At 46.3% G+C, this 20954-nt stretch overlaps 1 protein-coding gene across 1 annotated transcript in view; it reads left to right on the top strand.

Annotated features, from left to right (window-relative positions):
- The first annotated feature begins 5970 nt into the window (after positions 1-5970).
- The window catches only part of LOC310824238 (mitogen-activated protein kinase kinase kinase 4-like), a 30839-nt gene continuing 15855 nt past the window's right edge, over positions 5971-20954 (top strand). The window contains exons 1-11 of the mRNA XM_083697071.1: positions 5971-6102; positions 12375-12565; positions 13136-14547; positions 15427-15687; positions 15929-16081; positions 17036-17193; positions 17311-17427; positions 17597-17696; positions 17820-17903; positions 18032-18301; positions 18425-18574. Of these exons, the coding sequence (XP_083553197.1) occupies positions 6071-6102; positions 12375-12565; positions 13136-14547; positions 15427-15687; positions 15929-16081; positions 17036-17193; positions 17311-17427; positions 17597-17696; positions 17820-17903; positions 18032-18301; positions 18425-18574 (2928 nt within the window). The 5' untranslated portion in view covers positions 5971-6070. The remainder of the gene's footprint in view (positions 6103-12374; positions 12566-13135; positions 14548-15426; positions 15688-15928; positions 16082-17035; positions 17194-17310; positions 17428-17596; positions 17697-17819; positions 17904-18031; positions 18302-18424; positions 18575-20954) is intronic.

Here is a 20954-nt window from a genome sequence, read left to right as displayed (position 1 = left end):
ACATAGTCAGGAGGAAGTAACCCAGTTGTTGGTTCCCCGCAGCCGCCGGGAAATGGTCTTCCAGGCGGCTCATTTCAACCCCATGGCGGGACATTTAGGGTATGATAAGACACTGAATCCGTATAATGGCTCGATTTTATTGGCCGGGAATTCGGGCAGAGGTGCGTAGGTGGTGCGCTTCTTGTCGCGAATGTCAGTTGGTAAATCCCCCGGCCATTCCACGGGCCCCCTTGCGGCCCTTACCATTGGTCGAGAACCCATTCGACCGCATTGCGATGGATATTATCGGGCCATTTGATCGGTGTACACAGGGATATCGATTTGTGTTGGTCTTGATAGATTACGCAACCCGATACCCCGAGGCAATACCTCTGCGCAATATCTCTGCCAGGAGTGTAGCGCAGGCATTGTTTCAAGTAATCTCCCGCGTGGGAATCCCGAAAGAGATTCTCACCGATCAGGGCACTAATTTTATGTCACGCACCCTCAAAGAACTGTATGGCTTGTTGAACATCAAGGCGGTTCGAACCAGTGTCTACCACCCGGCCACTGATGGCCTGTGTGAGAGGTTCAATCGGACCTTGAAGTCAATGATCCGGAAGTTTGTACACGAGGATAGTCGGAATTGGCATAAATGGCTAGATCCCCTGTTGTTTGCGGTACAGGAAGTCCCCCAAGCTTCCACTGGGTTTTCCCCGTTTGAATTACTCTACGGGCGTAAGCCCCGGGGTGTCCTAGACCTTCTTAAAGAAAATTGGGAGGAAGGGTCTAGCGACAGTAAAAGTGAGATTCAATACGCCCTGGACCTGCGCACAAAGCTCCACGCCCTAGGGGTTATCTCACGCGAGCATTTGCTGCAAGCCCAGGAACGTCAAAAGCGCCTATACGACAGGGGAACTACCCTACGAGAATTTACACCGGGAGACAAGGTGCTCGTACTGTTACCCACCTCCAGCACGAAATTACTCGCGAAGTGGCAAGGGCCGTTTGTGGTCACACGTCGCATGGGGGACATGGATTATGAGGTAGTACGCTCGGACCGGGGGGATAGCTTGCAGGTGTATCACGTCAATCTCCTAAAAAAATTGAACGACGTGGTCACTGTTGCTCTGCCTGCAATAATTCCAGAGAGAGAGGAGTTCGGTCCGGAAGTCCCAAAATCGAAAGTTAGAACTCCGGTCGGTATTGATAACCATCTCTCTGCTAGCCAGGCCACGGACGTTGCAGATTTGCAAGCTAAGTTCGCCGACGTGTTCTCTCCCCTGCCCGGTCGGACTACGCTCATCGACCACCATATAGAAACGCAGCCGGGTTTAACGGTGCGCACGCGTCCCTATAGGTTGCCGGTGCACAAACGAGACATTGTGTGCAGGGAGTTGGAAGCCATGCTGGAGCTGGGTGTGGTCGAGGAGTCCCGCAGTGACTGGTGTAGCCCCATCGTGCTTGTCAACAAGCCGGATGGGGCTATACGGTTCTGTGTGGATTATAGAAGGGTTAATGCGGTCTCCAAGTTCGATGCTTATCCGATGCCCCGGGTTGACGAGCTCTTGGACCGGCTTGGTACGGCCAAGTATTTCACGACATTGGATTGCACGAAGGGATACTGGCAGATTCCACTCTCGCCGGTATCCCGGGAGAAAACGGCATTCTCCACTCCGCTCGGGCTATTCCAGTTCACAGTGCTCCCTTTCGGGTTGTTCGGAGCCCCAGCCACTTTTCAGCGCCTGATGGACTGTATTCTGCGGCCGCACTCTGCCTATGCTGCGGCCTACCTGGATGACATTGTCATTCACAGTGACACCTGGGCGCAGCATGTGCAGAGTGTGGCGGCTGTTCTGCGGTCCCTGAGGCAGGCGGGGCTAACGGCCAACCCGAAAAAGTGCGTGATCGGGCGGAGGGAGATCCGGTATCTGGGGTACCACTTGGGTCGCGGGGAGGTGCGGCCGCAGATTGAAAAGACTGCGGCCATCGCCGCCTCTCCTCGGCCCAAGACGAAGAAGGAGGTGAGGGCCTTCCTGGGGCTGGCTGGCTATTACCGGCAGTTCGTGCCGGGGTTTTCAGAGCTGGCCAGTCCCTTGACGGACCTCACCCGGAAGGGTGCCCCGGATCCGGTCCAATGGTCGGGCCAGTGCCAGGGGTCGTTCGAGGCCCTTAAGGGAGCTCTTTGTGGAGAAACGGTCCTGTATGCGCCTGATTTTAACCTCCCTTTCTCCCTACAGACGGACGCGTCGGATAGAGGGCTGGGAGCAGTGCTGACCCAGCGCGTGGAGGGGGCTGACCGGCCGGTGCTGTACCTGAGCCGCAAGCTTTCGGAGAGGGAGGGCCGGTACAGCACGGTGGAGAAGGAGTGCGGCCGGCACCCTCCGCTACTACCTGCTGGGTCGCGCTTTCACCTTCTACTCCGACCATGCTCCCCTCCAGTGGCTCCACCGCATGAAGGATGTGAACGCGAGGATCACCCGGTGATATCTCGCGTTGCAGCCCTTCAACTTTTCGGTCGTGCACAGACCGGGGGCGCAGATGGTCGTGGCAGACTTCCTCTCCCGTGCAGGGGGGGGGGGGTAGGTTGTCGGCCGTCGTGTCCCCGGCCTGTGTCGGGCGGTGGGGGTATGTGGGGGGACATGCAGCGTTCGGCCTGTAGAGGGAGCTACAGGACCGTGGCCAGGGTTGTGTCGGCGAGGCTTCGTTGCACACCTGTTGCAAATAAAGCCTCGTTCACTAGTGCTTAACATGTGTGTGCCTCTGTCATTTCAGTAGGTGGGCTGGGAACGAGAGCAGTTTCCCGAGACAAGACGACTGGAAAGTCGCGGAAACTTTGACACGGGCTGAAAAGCCTAGAGAGTGAATGATTGTGCAAATAAACGGGACCAAATCCCTCACTACAATACTGCGTCTGCCTCTGTGTACAACGGACTTTGTTACAAACAGTATTCACACTATTCAACAATTTCCCCTTTTGCTCGTCTCCTGCAGGTTAGTTAGTGATCTCATTGATGGTCAGGTATATCCTTTTTAATATTGGTTATGACCAAGTGAATTTACTTGAGGGAAAAATTTACAATGAACAGCAAACTTTGCCTCCAGAGAGTGTTATTCAGATTCAGATTCAGAAAACATGAATGTCCTCAGAGAGGCATTCAAGAACACAACAACATACACACAAAGTCCTATCCATAGGCCTATTTACACAATTTATACTATAATGTAATGACCTAAGTCCCAGGTCTTGATGAAACACTCTCCTGTACTGGAAAAGTGAGGTCACAGATGCAGTAGTCTATATTTAACAACATTTTCCTCTGGACTCAGACAGATAAACAGACAGATAAACAGACAGGAAAAGACAACAGGTACAGTGCCCTGCGTAAGTAATGGGACAGTGAAGCATTTTCTCTTCTTTTGGCTCTACACTCCAAAGGTTTGGATTTGAAATCAAACAATTACTATGAGTTTAAAGTAGAGATTCTCAACTATTTGTGTACATATTGGTTTCACTGTTCAGAAATTACAACATGTTTTATGTTATTTTAGGGTACCCAAAAGTAATGGGACAATTGGCTTGACAGGTGTTTCTGGTAAGTCAGGTGTGTTTCATCACATCATTTGTGCAGGCATAAGAGAGCTGTTAATGTGTAGTATTGATTCTAGGCTTTGGATTTGCCTTTGGAGTTTGCTATTGGTGTCTGTCACCATGAGGACCAAAGAGGTGTCAATGCGCTCCTGTGCGTTTGTTTGTGCATTTGTATGTGTGGAGGAAAAAATGAAAGAGGAAATTATGAAAGGTTCAGTAAGTTAAGAGTTAAAGGTGAAGTGAGCATGTGAAAGATTCAGAGATTGTTATGGTGAAAATGAGAATTGTGTAGGGGATAAATTAACAAAGATGCTTTAACTACAGACCTCATAAAACTTGAGGCTGCTAGTCTGGCAAGTGAGGCTACCACAGGGATAAAATGTATTAATGTTTCATGGTATGAAAAGCATTGATGGCATGGAGATGTTCATTAAGAATAACAGGTAGGCAGGGTAAAATAAGGAGGTAATGGCAAGACAAAATATCAGTAAGGCAAATGTCATTATGGTTATTGTACTGTATGACAGGCAGCGGAATCAGCGGGTTGCTTAATTTTAGTAACTTTTTGTGTAAACATTGTACTTGAGATACAATTATAAATCAACGAATCAAACATGTCTTCCATTTTAAATTTCATGACAGTGTGTCAAGTATTGAGTCTACCTGTCATGTACAAATCTTGTTGGACTTACATTGCCACCTTGTTTCCGATGCAGTCCTACCCATGTCAGGTCAGGTGTTTGAAGCAGAGAATTGTGGGGCTCCTGAAGGCAGCAGGGGCTGCATATTCGCAGCCATCTTTTCTCATCTCACAGCTTGACAGACACAGAGTAAGACTGCAATTTCACTAATAATCTACAAGAAAATGTCTTTATTCCATCTCAAACACACACAGACACTCACACTCACAAAACTCATGAACAGATACACACACCCACACACACACACATGCACGAGCACAGGCACGCACACACACTGGACAGGACTCTAATGGCATGGGGACATCTTGTGGTTCTATGAAAAACTGCAGGAAATGATGGCTCAAAGAGGTATCAACTGAGACATGCACACAAGTGCACACACACACACACGCGCATACACACACACACACTCACACACACTTCCAGCTACAACCTGATCTATCATCATAATTTACTACAATAACAGTTTGAACAGCCATAATGAATGTGGGTCATAATGAATGTGGGTCTGTTTGCCCATGCTAATGTTGCCATGAATCTAAAGCATTCAATAAGAGTGGATGCGGTGTAAGCGAGCGCTGTTGTCCTTTAGATGCATTTTAGATGTGCCGGGGGCCTCAGGCCACCTGCTTTATGCTGATTCTCTCCTACTGTTTAATGTATCAGTTTTTCAGTTTGTGTTGTCCTCTTTGTGTGTATCTGTCCGAGGGCTCTGAGTGCTTCAAAACTAGACTCCAGTTCCTGAATTCCTCCAGGCTGAGTCTACTCCACCCTATATCCTGGTCCTTGCCGCCCCACCCGGGTCCCATCAGAAAGCTGCCATTCACTATGGAACCCTGAAGTCTTGCACTCTTACTCTTCAGCACCTGATCAGCCAGAGGAGGAGCTACTGAGGGAGTTTTTCCTTGCCACTGTGCCCTATGGGGGTCTGTGATTTGTATTGTATTTATTGTTTATATTGTTTAGTATTATTTTGTTGTGAATATTTTGTGACATTTGTCTATGTAAAAAGCACTAATAAATAAATAAACGTGATTGACTGATTGATTGAGTAGTAATGGGGATGAAAGTGAAACAAAGTGAAGAAAAGGGTAATGGGGATGAAAGTGAAAAAAAACAAACAGATATAGAGCTTTTCACTTTTAAGGTTTTGCTGTTTAGAGTGTACATAATAATGTGCTCATGTGCTCAGGGTTCTGGTAGCAGCATTCAATCAATCAATCACTGACACATGCATGCAGCATCATCTAGGCAGTAATGTACAGGCATAAATCATGCAATCTAATTGCATCGGATGCAGGGCAAGATGACAGTTTGCATGACTAATGCATGACTTGACTGAACCTATCTGAACACTTTGTGACATCTCCAATTCTCCATTGCTTATCTTTCTTCCATCTGATTGTATTAATTTCTGAGTTTGACTTTGAGGGTAGGCTACATAATTGTATCCATTATGGTCCCCAAAAATACTAATATTATAATATAAAGACAATTGCAGAACTCGCTAAACAGGAAAGAAAACAAAGGTGATAATTGGGCTATGATAACTTGAGTTCTGTAGCACTATCATAACGCAATGATGCTTTGGGAAACTCACTCCAGATGTGCTGTACGTGTTGCCGTAGCAATTGGAAAGATGGCGATAGCGCAAACAAGGGTGAGCATCAACTCTGCAGGCGGATAAAAAGTGTTCATTGAAGACGTTTATTTCGCCAGCTCTTGCAAACAGCAATTACATTTGCCTGGTAATGGTTGGGTCCATGCACCTCTAAAAACGAGGAACCCTAGTCCTGCTATGGAGCCTCCGGATCATAACAAAGCTAGCAGGTAGGCGAATGCATAGGTGTTAGTGCGGTGACGTTCGTGAACTGAGAGCAGAAACTACACAGCCGGGAACTCGCTCCTGCCACATTGTCAGCCGAATACAACAATGTAGCGGGTCAAGTGGCGCGCTTGTGCGTGTACTTAGAACTTTCCTGTTGTGTTCCGCGTGCAGAATTTGCAGCAAACTTTCATGAGATAAATCTGTCCCATTAAGTATTATTTTGCATAGTCTCTCTGCTTGTTGTTAAGTCGTATAGAGTTGGACAAAGTGCTTAGCGTTTGAAAAAAGGTAATTATTTTAACCTGGCTTGTTACAAAAACGTCAACATAGATGTGTAATAGCAAGCAGTAAGCGCATCGTTGAGTTTATTGTTCACGGGTTTTCTAAAATTGCAGGTCACTTAAGTCTTAAAAGTGTATAGATTAGCTACACAATTATCGGCAGATTGTGGTTAGCCAGTTGTAAGATGCATGTACTTGTCTGACCTGATGTTATTTCATTTGCAACATGAAATGCTGCAGTCATTTTCAGGAACTGAGTAGCTAGAACTAGTGATGGCAGTTTGACACTGAAGCTTCGATACGTGCTTCAAACACTGACCAACAATTTTATCGAAGCACTGCTTCAAAGCTTGCTTTGGTGCGAAAAAAATCACGTGACATATGACGTCCGAAGCAGCAACTGCTTCGTTGCCTGAATGAATCACCTGACTGGTTCGCGGTCCAATCAGGTGATTCACTGGCACTGCCTCGTCTCGATTCTGACAGGTGATAGGTTGCGACAGTTTTGAATTTGAGTGCCTCAACACTTTATAACCGCTCTAAACAATGCACAATTTGTGGATTGTCGTAGTAGGTGCGTTGTTGCTGTTGAGTTGTTGGTATTGCGTTTGTATTCTCTGAGTGTTCTTCTTGTAATCTTTGAGTGTTCCCCATCCCACATAATCACCCCCTGCCATAGTTACACAAACACACCCAACCTATGCCATATTTTCCCCAGCACTCTCTCCTCAATAACAACAATACACACATTCATCAATTTTTATTTGTAAATAGAACATGATATTCAGTCTTAGTGTGTGTGTGCATCAAAGAATTTCATCAAAGCAAAGATACTGTAGCGAACGGCGGGGTAGAGCAGCTTGCCTTAAGCGGGTATCGAACTCGCAATCTTTCGCTTACAAACCGGCCGCGCTAGCCACAACACCAAGAGCGGTAACTCCCTTGGCGGAATTGCTAACGGGCCTTTCACAGGGTCGTTACAATACTTTAAATCCAAGGGTGATCAAAGCAAAGATGCTTCAGAACAAAAGATCTTTTCTACAAAAGTAAAGTAGTTTCTCCAACACTGCTCATTGAGGTGTGTGTGTGTTCGTGCGTGCGTGCGTGTAATTAAAAGCCTCCTGTCCACCAACTAGCCTGCCTAATTTGACTGCAGCCTTGCACTTCGCCAGGAGAGGTCACTGTAACTGAAGCTTCGAGTAATGAACCCATTTTCGAAACAATTGGCTCAAGTGGTTCAGTGCTTCACAAAAGCTTCATTTGCCCATCACTAGCTAGAACGTCTCATAACTATGGTGGTGTTGCCTGATTTAGCCCAGTTTAATGCAAAATGATTATAAGTTGGACACACGGCTCAACAACTTTTATTATGGCCTGATGTTATGGCTGAGGGCATAACATGTGTGTTGTTGTGCAATGTCTGATTTAGCTTTCCTAGAAATCTAGGTGTATGCCCCGCCAACAGTGTCGCATGCACTTTTCTGTGGTTGCAACACTTGTTGTGCGAAAACCATCATGTATGCTTGCTGTAGTAGTATGTCACATCTCATAGTCTGTATGTCACGTATTTCGTGCATGCTGTTGTTCTTGTAAACACTGCAAGCATCTGGGAAAATGCCCGGCTCTTAGGAGACACATGGATTGGTATTGCAGGACATCCGATGATGGGTTCTTTGTTCGAAGATAACACTTCAACAATCTAACGATAGCGTTCGGTTCAGCACAACTACTTACTTTTCAGATGTAATTTGTTTGGCAGTATGCAATGAATTTCTTAAAAGATGGGCCCTCTGATTTTAAATGATTTGTGTCCAGCTCATATAATTATTATCAATGGTCCAGCTATACGTTTATTCTCTCAATAAACCATGTTGCATACTGAGATTCTCAAAGTTCATCAAGAAGATCATTCCCTTTTTTCAATTATCGGACTGCATTACGTGTATTTGTTTAGATTGCTGTTTTCCACTATTATCATTAGCGATTTTTGTTTTAGGCCAACATATGTGGCGTCAGTCATTGCGTATGTTTAACCCTGACGACAGATTATCTGGAATCCAATGTTTTGTCTCTCTTTCTCTCCCTCCCTCTCGTTTCTTTTAACGATGCAGCGGTGCCTATATGGGGACTGAATTTAAATGGATGTGCTAAATTAATTGGAAATTGGAGTGCTAAATCATGCTTTTTCAAGACTTATACTACCAAACAAGACTCTAATGATCCTTGTTTGGTAGTATAGTTTATTCATTTTCAGATTAACCTTGATGTCCTTTAAGTTGGTATCCCTTGCAAGCACACATATCTAGTGACTGTACTGCTGCTGAAATCGTTGCTTATAGAGTTAAGCAGTAAAAAGGGTGGAGAGCTGCAGTTCTTCTGTCCTAGGAATTGTTTGTGCAGGCTTATTGTATTTTTGTCCTAACTCATAAGCATGCCCTTAGGCACACACAGGTCCAGGACCTGCCCGGATAACAACCACTGTTTTGCCAGAACATTTCAAAGGCTTTGATTGGGATTGAATATTTGACTGATGGAATATCAACCAGTGTTCCACCCCAAGGCACCCTCCACTCCCCTAGATTCTTCCATGTGCAGAGAAGAGACAAACAACAATGCACAGGATTGTTAACACTTAACACTGCTAGTTAAGGTCACCCCTGTCCAAGATTGTTGCATGGTGAGAAATGCATTCATTGCTGCCATTGCGAGGACAGAGATCTTTTGTCAGTTGTGACTTGCTCTCTAGCTCAGTCTAAGACTGTTTGGCCCTGTGGCATTCTCCCAGAAGCGTTCTTGGGATTTCAGGATGTGGTATGCGTAGGATAGCCACCTCACGGCCTGGAGGGATCCACGGCTAGAGCTCATTAATGCCTTTATTTGCCACCAAAGCCTGTGGAACACTAATAACTCCCCTTGCTGTCTATTTTCTCTCTCCCTGGCTGTCCTACAACCAGCTTGGCCTGCCTTTGCGTTGTTGAAAAACTCTGGTGTGCACTGTGTATAATTCAGGAAGGAAGTTGCCACATAAGGTCATCATTAGCCTACATAATCTGTTTAGCTAATGGTCAAGTGCAGATCAACAAGCAAGTCCTATGTTTTCTTAACTTAATATCTTCAGCCTGCGGTTGGAGGATTTTGATGAGCTGGATATTGCACTCAGGAAGCTTGTAGAGCCTTCAGTGTTCCTCCAAGGATCCACTCTGGTCTCAGGCTGCCATTTTGAATAAGCCACAGCATGCATAAATGTTTGTGTCTGTGCTAACAATCAAGGTTGTGTGTGTGTTAAAATGTTGTCAGAATGAATACAGGTAGTGCTGCATCAATAGGTTGCTTTCCCACTGTCAGGAAACCTGAGGAAAAAAACGTATGTACATTTGTAGAAGCGTGTGTGCGCTGTTACACTGTTCTCTGAACAGGGTGGGGTCAGGTTTGTCCTGTTCTCTTCTCTGGATTATTTACTCTCAGAGACAGTGACAGGTTCCTGCTGGCTGTCTCCATGCTCTGCTTGGGTTCCTGAGATGGGTGCACAGATACATGCATACAATACATGTTTGAGAGACTGGTCACTGGTGGCACAGATGCACACATTAAGCTAGCTGTTAAAGGAATGGTTGAATAAGATTAGATTAGATTAGATTAGATTCAACTTTATTGTCATTGTGCAGAGTACAAGTACAGAGACAACGAAATGCAGTTAGCGTCTAACCAGAAGTGCAAAATAGCAGAAAGTGCAATGAACAGTATATACAGGTAGTGCAATATATGAGCAGTAAGTAGTGCAGTATAGTATAAGTAGTGCAGTGTAAGCAGTATATGAGTAAGCAGTAGCATTAGCAGAATAAATAGGTTGCAGTATGAACAGTGTAGCAGCATATGAGCTGTATAGGTAATGCAGTCTAGCAGTATATATGTATTAACAGTAACATTAAGGTAGATAGCAGAATAAATATAAATATGGAATGCCGTATGAACAGTATAAACAGGTATGTACAGATATGTGCAGTGTATTAACAGTAGTATTAAAGAAAATATAGGGATATGTGCATTATGAACAGTATAGACAGATATGTACAGAAGAGCAGTGGTATTGAGTAAGAGCAGTGGTACAGTAATAGTGCAATTGTGCAATTGTCCGGGTGGGGGGGGGGGTGCAGGGTGCAGGGGTTGCAGGGGTTGGTAGGTTGTCACCTAGGTGCAGTGTTCGAGTTCAGTAGGGTGACAGCTGCAGGGAAGAAGCTACCTCTGAACCTGCTGGTTCGGGTGCGGAGAGACCTGTAGCGCCTCCCGGAGGCTCAGAACCCTTGACAAATTGTTTTATTTTACATTGTTTTGCATCTTGTTTTAAATTAGATTATGATCAGTATTTATTGATTATTATTATTTTTGCTTCTGCTATTTGTTTTTGAGAGACAAGTGTCATCTCTTGCACATGAGATTTGTTTTTGTTTTAATTGCTGCACTTGTAACAACTTTTGTTGATTCACTCATTGATTAAACGTACAAAAAAAATACAGTACAGTTTGAAGCAAGTAACAGGCGCATACTGCTTCTTGTAATGACTGCAACCACAGTGCCTCAGAAATATTAAATCACCCCCTGAAAATACCATCCTCATCAATTGCACCAGAATGACTCATTTAGCCAAGAGCTCGCTCCTGCAAAAATCCAGCCAACTTTTCCTCCTCTCCCCTCACAGAACAATCCCATTTGGTGTGGGCATTGTGAGCAAGTGTGCTCACTGCCCAGCTGTGACCAGCTATTCAGCTCTGGGCCTCATGGGCCACGTGTCACCCCCATACAATAGAGAGCTGCTGACTGGATCTGGTGGTGGAGGGGTCAAAGGACAGGCCCTTTGAGCACAGCATAGGTTAACAGGAGGGCAGGGTAGTGGTTTTCCCTGTCCCAGCATGTTGGGATTAGAACTCGGAAGTGGAATTCATGCTTCCTTTACAGTTGGAAGCATTTACTCACTTGGACCGTCTTATGGCAACCAAACAAACAGCGAGCAGGGATGACGTCCCAGGTTCCTCAGTCCTGAGTGATTGTCATTTCACTCTGCCCACCACACACCCACAAGCACTATGTATTATGTAGGTTGGGGAAGTATTTGCATATTTGGCAAATGTTCAAACACTCCAAGAATCTGTTTTCTTTATGCTTAGTTGCACAGGTATGTGGCAGTGTTGTCATTTACAATAAGAAACACTGGTTTGTTGCACTAATGCTATTGGATGAAGCTCATAATGGTTGACATCAACACACATTTAATTAAAATGTATAGTCTTGCTTTTTAAGGTTTTGGCATTTGGTGTGCAGAATTGAAGTTTGCAGTTCTCCAGGATTATGCATTTAATACGCAGAGGTCAAGAGAGCCATGGCCTTATCTGACCTTTGACCTTGTGCCGCATGGCTGATGAACTAGCAGACAGACCAAATGAAGGGTGTCATTTCCTCTGTGCTGGCTGAGCAGTCATGTTTACATGTTTAGTGAAAGACAGGCTGACAATATGAAGAGCCACAGCCTATTATCCTGTCTCTTGGTCTGCTGTGTTGAAACACAGAGGACAGACCACTCATCAGTCTGCTGGTACCTACTGCAGACGTTTAGTCTGGCTGGGCTGCACCTCCTCAGCAAACTCACCACTGTACCAGAGTAGACTGGCTGCCTCAGTCTGACATGGATCCACCCCTGCAGTGTCTGACCTTGGACAGAGATATGTGAGATATATATATATATATATATATTGTGTTGTGAACAATGATAAAACTAGTAATATAACTAGTGTGTAAGAGCCATAACTTTTTTAGCCTATGCTTTTAGTCCATAGTCAATCCTTAGAGAAGTGCCATATAAGTCTCTCCATGTACTATAAGAGTGCAGAATGGATCATATAAAACATCAGTTTTCACAACATGTTTATATGTAGACAAAACCTACCTTGTGTCTGAGCTGTCTGTTTCTGCATGTTTGGCTGACCTGCTCTTGTCCACAGGCAGTCCAAACCCCCTAACGATGTGTCTGGGCAGAACTGCGAGGTGGATACATTTTGGGACAAGCCCAGCGGGGAAGAGGAAGCTCTGTACAGCACTTCGCCCCCCTGCACCCCCCGCCAGATGAAACGCATGTCTGGGAAACACCAAAGGAACAGCCAGGGCAAGTCTGCCGGGTGCTTCCCCAACAAGGGTAAGAGGCAAAGATCACAGGACTCACAACAGCATAACACAGGGGACAAAGGCTTACACAGTATAGGAGAGCAGAGAACATGTAGCCTGATATGCTATTACTGAGGAAATAATGAATACATTTTAGGGTGTTTTGTAGTGGCACGTCCCATATGAAAAGTGTGGCTATTCCTGAAGATCTTTCATTGATTTATTTTTGTTGCGCAGTGAGGGGAGGATATGTTACACAGACTTAATTATATCATGGATGAACCTAGGCAGAAATGCAGTAATGGCATTAGCATTTAATCAGTCAAATCTAATGTCCTTTTTTGTACCATTATCAGAACATATGTAATAATAGTATTTAAATGGTTTTCCCTTTAACTGCCACTGTACTCTGGACTTGATCTTGCATTATTGGCAGAACTATGGTGTATGATGGCTTTAGAAGCTAAACTTCCAGGTTGCCCATAGATATGTTACTTCTTTGGTCCTTGGAAATGTACTTTAATAGCTTTACAGTGGTGCTTTTATTGTCACTGTGGCAGTAGGCTTTACTAATGCTCTCTCTCTGTCTGTAACTCCGCAGACAAGCCACTCCCCTCCAATCGATCTTCCCAGAGAGAGAAAGGGAGAGAGAGCCCCAGGCCTGCCGAGTCCCCAGAAGAACACAGTTACAAGCAGGGCAACAAGCGGAGGACTGCCCTCCGCTCCACCGAGCGTGACCACAAGAAGACCTTTGAAGGCTCCTTCATGCTGGATCCCCTCTCCAAGTCCAACCCCTTCAGTGCCCTCAACATGGACCCCAGGAAGCCCTACCTGAGCTTGGGCTGTGGCAGTGGCAAACTGCCTGTCACCATGCCCCACCCCATGGCCCGCACCCACCGCCAGACCTCCCGCACAGACTGCCCCGCGGACCGTCTGAAGTTCTTTGAGACACTGCGGCTGCTGCTCAAGCTCACCTCCATGTCGTCCAAGAAGAAGGAGAAGGAGCAGCGGGGCCTGGAGAACACAGCCTTCATGGGCCAAAACAACGAGGTCATCTGGCTGGAGCTGCAGGCGTGGCATGCCAGGCGCTCCACCGAAGACCAGGACCTGTTCCTGTACACGGCCCGTCAGGCCATCCCTGACATCATCAATGAGGTGCTGCACTTCAAGGTCAACTACCACAGCCTGAGCCCCCCAGGCCAGGGGGCCAATCAGATCGCCCCAGACCCGGACCCAATCTGTGGAAAGGAGAAGGAGTGTGCAGCTGCTGCAGAGACTAACCACGCTGGGGTAGACCCCTGGGGCTTCATTGCCTATCCCTTGTCAGAGGTGAATGCAGCAGCGCCCGCTGGAACAGGCTGCAGGGAGTACCTCCAGCACCAGCGGCTGGCCTTTGAGCAGGTCAAACAAATCATGGAGCTGTTGGAGTTGGTGGAGGCTCTCTACCCCTCCCTACAGACCCTGCAGAAAGACTATGAGAAGTACGCAGCGCGGGACTTCCAGGGCAGGGTGCAGGCGCTCTGCCTGTGGCTCAACATCACCCAGGACCTCAACCAGAAGCTGCGTGTCATGGCCACTGTGCTGGGCTTGCGTGACCTCTCCCGCATAGGGTGGCCCGTCTTCGAGATCCCCTCGCCTCGCTGCTCCCACGGCAATGAGGAGGTTGAGGAAGACGAGGAGAATGACTCTGCGGCCGCCTTCACGGCCGACAGTGATGGAGAGGGTAAGGACCTGGGGGAGGAGCGGGGTGAGGGCGAACTCTCTCCTTGTCTGACGCCCAAATTTGCCCAGTTGCTGTCTGAGGATGAGTTCCTCCCAGCGGCCGGAACAGGGTCTTTTGAGGTGGCCGGGGGAGGGGTACTGTACTGCCCCACGTCCATCTACAGGCCGTTTGTGGACAAGGCTTTGAAACAGATGGGGTTGCGCAAATTGATCCTGAGGCTGCACAAACTGATGGACCGCTCTCTCCAGAGGTCCAGGGCAGCCCTGCTCAGCCACACCCCTACACTGGAGGTGAGGCGGAGCTGTTGTGGAATTCTGGTTGTGTTTTTGGGACAGTACTGTGTTCAAATGAGAGCTTGCCATGCAGACATTATTATAATGTACAAAATAAAAATACTGCTTCAATCACTTGGATGATCAGAACATCCAGTTTGAAAAGCATCATGAGTGAATATACATTTTGAACATGAGTTCTTCACAGATTTTTTGTGAGGCTCTCATTGCTTTTTTTGTCATAAAAGTGGTTGCATTTGGCAAAGAAAAATAAATGCCAATCATTATTTTATTTTGAAACAGAATAACAATTGGACCTCATTCACACATAATTACAGCTGCATGCTGAGAATTGATTTTCAACAGAGCTGCTGTAGAGGCCTGTGGAGATGATAACCTTGTTCAGAGCCCTCATGGCTTTGACCACACACGCACGCACGCACACAAAGCCAGCCATGCACACACCAGTGACTGAGTGATCAATGCAGGGGCCTTCTGAGGGGGAGCCGGTCTCCCATCCACACTATATAGTGTTGTGTACCGTTAGTTTGTCATTTATCTATGACAGGTAAGATCAGTGCTGTTCAGAATGTGGCAAGAAACTTGAACAACAAATTGTATTATGTTGTGTTCACTACAGAGGGATTTGGAGAGGAATCCATGTCAACTGTCTGAACCTATTAGAAACATGGGTGTTGGGTAAATTTATTAACCAATGTTGTCCCTCATTGCATTGCAAATGGCTGCACAAAATGAGGAACCAGTCTATACTTTAATTTAGTTGTATCAATATCTTCCGTCAACTGCTCCTTCTTGTCTTAGCAGTCAGTGGATATCCCAGGTGTCATGCGTCACACTATTGTAGGCTTATCCTCACTTGTTTTTCTCTTCCTGTAGTTTGCAGACTACCCAGACCCCATGCTATACAGTGACTACCTGCCGGAGCTGTCCCGTAACCTGTCCTGCAGTTCTCCAGGCCGTCCGCAGCTGGGAGCAGACCAGGTGTCCTGGGAGGAACTTCTGGACATGGACCTCCCCTCGTTCCGGGCTGCATTCCTGGTGCTGTGCCGAGTCCTGCTCAACGTCATCCACGAGTGCCTTAAACTGCGCCTGGAGCAGAGGCCTGCTGGGGAACCCTCACTGCTGAGCATCAAGCAGGTCAGCACTGCAGCACACAGCAACTGTCAACACTCTCACATTTACCTGTAGGAGGAGAGTCATGTACGGGTAGCTGTTTAGCCTAATGGTTAGACAAATGGCTGTTTGATTGTATACTTACTTTATAAGGCATGCTCTTTCTCCCATACTTTCTTCTCTACTCATTCAGAGGCATGCTAAGCTCTGTGAGTTAAAGAGCATGCTAACCTGTGTGAATGTGTGTTTTCTATGTGTGCTGTAGTTGGTGCGCGAGTGTAAGGAAGTTCTGAAGGGCGGCCTCCTGATGAAGCAGTATTACCAGTTCATGCTGCGGGGTGTGGTCATCGACCCCCAGGGCCTGCAGACCAATGCCAACATAGACGAGTTTGAGGAGGACCTCCACAAGATGCTGGTGGTAAGACGATTCACCACTCCTCATTCACACCACTCCAACAGCAACATCCTGGAATGGGGGGGGTCACAGAGGTGTACGAGAGTGGCTTTGCTCTCTCTGGATGCTTGCCCAGGACGTACTGTATAAATCTGCTTGACAACAGTGTGTGTTTATCTCAGGGGTGAGAGTATTCTAACCATTAACAACAGAGCTAAACTCTCATAAACCAACTGAGGTTTTATTAACCCTTAGATACCCGGACCCAGTTTCCTCGCATGAAAATTAAGCAGTGATTATGACTGCCCAAGGAGACCACCAATAACACATTTCGGGGGAGAAAAATAGTTATGATTTTTTAATGCCTTTTAGGCTGTTATATAGATGTGTGATAAAGCGATCCAGACTCTGAATGTAAGTTTTCATTCAGCTTTTGAGCCACAAAAATATAGTTTTACATGGAAGCCTATGCAAAGCTCAAAAATGTGATTACAGTCCTTAATGCGTATGACATTAAGTGACTAGACCTTCGCCAAAAATGAAGAATTTTAATTTTCTCCGAAAAAAAAATAGCTAAGAGAACGAGATCTGGAGAAAGATGGCTAGAGCTTGACTATGAAATGCCAAAGGGTGGAGGACAGTATAGAGGGGAGTTGTGTACTGTGTATACACCAGCCATGGTGCCCATTATATGGGATAACCACTTTATCAGAGACTTGTGACACTCACAATACTGTGGAGAATACACACAAAGCAAAGCAATTGGCAGGAGGAAGAGATAATTGAACCTTTCAGCAGAACTTGGATTTTAGGAACTGGATTTGATTCTCAAATGATTTGGCACAGTCTCACATTTAGAGAGGAAAACATCAGCTTTGTATACAATGTGGCACAGATGCATTTATATGGGAATAACATTGGAATTTGGGGTAGTCGATAAACATAGCCTTATCTGGTTTGTCATCTCTCTTTCTGCAGGTGTACTTTGACTACATGCACAGCTGGATCCAGATGCTTCAGCAGCTGCCCCAGGCCTCCCACAGCCTGAAGAACCTGCTGGAGGAGGAGTGGAACTTCACCAAGGTCATTACCCCATACATCCGCGGTGGAGAGGCCCAGTCTGGGAAACTCTTCTGGTCAGTGTCCCCGTAACCTTGTCTTGGAAGCTGTTATTGTTTGTCTTATGTGTATGCTGCTGAAATTATTGTTGATTCTCGTGCTCAAAGCTAAAGATGCTCTGTGGTTTCTCGTAGTGACATTGCTGGAATGCTGCTCAAGTCCACTGGGGACTTCCTGGATGCTGGCCTGCAAAGGAGTGGTGATGAATTCTGGGAAAGTGCAGATGATAGCACTGCCTCGGATGAGATTAGGTGAGGGAGGGTAGCTGTGGTGGTGATGTGGTTTGGTAGGCCATCTTATCCCTTATATACCTGTGTGTGCCTGTGATGCACAGCATACAGGTACTGAGCACATAATGCTGAGCTTGTCTTTGTGTGTGATGTGGGAAATGTGTCTCAAAATGTCTTGTCATTCTTTTAGGCGGTCGGTTGTTGAGACCAGCCGTTCGCTTAAGGAGCTGTTCCACGAAGCCAGAGAAAGGGCGTCTAAGGCTCTGGGCTTTGCCAAAATGCTCCGCAAGGTGAGTCTGCAGTTTCTTTGTGGCCCTGTTTTTCTGCTCATCAAAGAACTGAGGCTGAGTGCCTCGACTCTCTCTCTCTCTCTCTCTCTCTCTCTCTCTTTTTGTTTGTTCTCTCCTCTGCAGGACCTGGAGATTGCTGCAGACTTCAGCATTGCCAGTGGGGTGCCTTGTCTCCTGGAAGCACTCAAGGAGAGAAACTATGTCAAGGTGTCTGAATGATTTGCTTTTCATTCAGTCAGTGCTTTATTCTACCTACCTACTCTACCTATTGTGTTTTGTATAGATTGCTCCTCTTCCTCTGAACATGAACTCTATGTATCCCTCTCTGTGTCCAGGTCCAGATCCCTGGATTGGAGGAGCTGGAAGTGTTTGTCCCCTCTGGCCTGATAGACCAACGGCCCCTCATCCTGCAGCTCTTGAATGCCGCAGCTGGGAAGGACTGTTCAAGGGAGCCAGATGAGATGGCCGAGGATGAGGCCTACCTGCTCATGAGTAAGCATGGAGCCAGGGATTCGCCGGCCAAGGCCGGCTGGGCTCAGTGGGATGGAGAGCTGCTCAAACTGGTCCCTCAGATGGAGACCGTGGACACACTCAGGGCCATGAAGGTGTGTTGGATGTGTGGTTCACACATTTGGAGAGCTTGATCGTATGAAAAGTTGAAAGTGGCTAGCGACACTGCCTTGTGTCACAAGGCACAATAAACCCCTCTTTGTGACCCCCCACCCCAGGTAGAGAACCTGCTCCTGATCGTGATGCAGTCTGCCCACCTGGTGGCTCAGCGCAAGGCCTTCCAGCAGTCCATGGAGGAGGTGCTCACCCTCAGCCGAGAGCAGACGTCCAGCCAGCCTCTCATCGCTCGTGCGCTGGAGCAGCTCAAGGTGCTGTACCACACCTGTATTATAGCAATCATGTTTAATTCTGGTATACCTTGCTGTGTTTTTATCATGTTTTAAACCTTGTTTACCTGCAGCCACATTACCCCAGTTCACATCACACTGATGAATACCAGTGTCCCTCTTTTAAAACTAAGTAATTTACTGTAAGTGCTATTGGTTTCCCACGCTGCAAAACCAAAAACAGTGTCCTCCATAAGTATTGGAACGAGGAACCATTTTGTCTTCTTTTAGCTCTATACTCCAACAGTTTGGATTTGGAATCAACGTTTGAAGTAGAGATTCTCAGCTTTAATTCAATGTTTTCTTTTTTCCGACTGGTTTTACCATTTAGAAATTACAACCACTTTTATACATAGTCCCCCTATTTCAGGGCACCAAAACTATTGGAAAATTGGCTTGACGGGTGTTTCTGGTTAGTCTGTGTGTTCTGTGACATAATTTGTGCAGGCATAAGAGAGCTGTCAATGTCTAGTATTGATTCTAGGCTTTGCATTTGCCTTTGGGGTCTGCTATTGGTGTCTGTCAACATGAAGACCAAAGAGACGTCAATGAAAGTCAAGGAAGCCATTATGATGTATATCCGAAAAATCAATCAGAAACATAGCCAAAACCTTACAATTACCAAAATTAACAGTTTGTAACTTCATTAAAAAAAGAAAGAAAGCACTGGTGAGCTCAGCAATCGCAAATGGGCTGGTAGGCCAAGGAAGACTTCTACAGTGGATGACCGAAGAATGCTTACCATAATTAAGAAATAAATACCAAAAAACTGTCCCACAGATCAGCAACACTCTCCAGGAGGTAGGTGTGAATGTGTCAGAGACTACCATCCGCAGAATACGTCACCAGCCGAACTACAGAGGCTTCACTGCAAGGTGCAAACCACTAGTTATCCTCAAAAAGGATGGTCAGGTTACAGTTTACTAAAAAGTACCTAAAATGCCTGCAGACAAGATAAGGCGAATATGATCATGTACCAGTGTGATTGCAAGAGGAAAGTTTAGAGAAAAAAGGATCTGCCCAAGATTTACAGCATACCACCTCATCTGTGAAACATGGTGGAGGGGGTGCTATGGTTTGGGCATGTATAGCTGCCACAATAACTGGCTAACTTGTCTTAATTGATGATGTTACTGCTGACAGCAGTAGCAGAATGTATTCTGAATTGTACAGAAACATCTTTGTACAAAATCCCCACTCACTTCCCGAATAACTGGCTTGTGTCATCACGCTGCTTCAACTGTCCCTGCCCAGAACGCACTCATGCAACCACGCCACACCTCACGCGTAACGCAAACACCTGATGACAATCAGCTAATTAGAACCGCAATATAACCTACCTGGCTGCGAGGTGCCATCGTTTGCATCCAGATCGTTTGCCCGAGATCCCGACACGTCTCCTATCTCCTGGCCTGCGAAATTATCCTGTGAAACGTGAGTGTGGTTTCCCTCTCCTCCTGCCTTTGATCTTGGCTGTATATCCAACATTATTCGACACCTGCATGTGGTTTGAAGTTCGCGCCTGCAAGTATTGTTTGTGTAGCAAGCGGTGATAATGTGAGCGCTATGCCGATAACCGGAAGTAGTGATGTAAATATTTAAATCTGCAGTATATTGATTTATCCTTTGGAATAATTTGTTAATGCTGCCATGGTAGTTATGTAACTTTATAATGATGTATTGTGCTGTTCGAACAGTTAATTAATTATGTGATTTGCTAATGTGAGATGTTAGTGTGGAGGCCCAATTGGGGCCAACACTCAACTTATGACACTGAATGTGAAGTGTGCTGATTTTGAAGTTCTTATTTCTGATGGCTATGTTTTTTGCCTCTTTTGTTGTTACAGCACACATACGCAATGTAACCAATTTCTGGAAATATTAAAGGAAGAGTACTTGAAAGAAAATAATTATCAATAAATGCCCATTGCGGCTAAACTGGACTTCTCTCTGCCTGCGTCCTCCTTCCAACTCCCCAACCATCTGACCGTGGTCAGCCTGTTCCCAGTCTCTTTCAAGAGTGTCCCAGTGCCTCACCTTACCTAGAGTGTTCCCACTCGTTTCATGGTCCTTCGAGCCGGATGAAAGAGATGATGGCAGGCTATGGGTTGGAGGCTAGCATTGCAGAGCATCCAGAGGAGGAAGATGGTCTCCAGAATCCAGATGCAACCAGTCAAGAACTGCAGCCAGGTGGAACTGGTTTGCGGTCCCAACGAGCGAGAAAACCACCAGACCGCTACACTGTCCCAATGGGCTCCTCTAAGCGTACGCCCCGCAGTCCTCGCGTGTTGGCCATCACGTTGATTCCCCCATCCTCACAAGGGCAACCGCCAACATGTGCACCCCCAGCAGAGGAACGCCA

The sequence above is a fragment of the Argentina silus genome (assembly GCF_951799395.1).
Source record: "Argentina silus genome assembly, chromosome: Y".
Taxonomy (NCBI): domain Eukaryota; kingdom Metazoa; phylum Chordata; class Actinopteri; order Argentiniformes; family Argentinidae; genus Argentina; species Argentina silus.
This window is presented reverse-complemented; position numbering and strand designations above follow the sequence as displayed.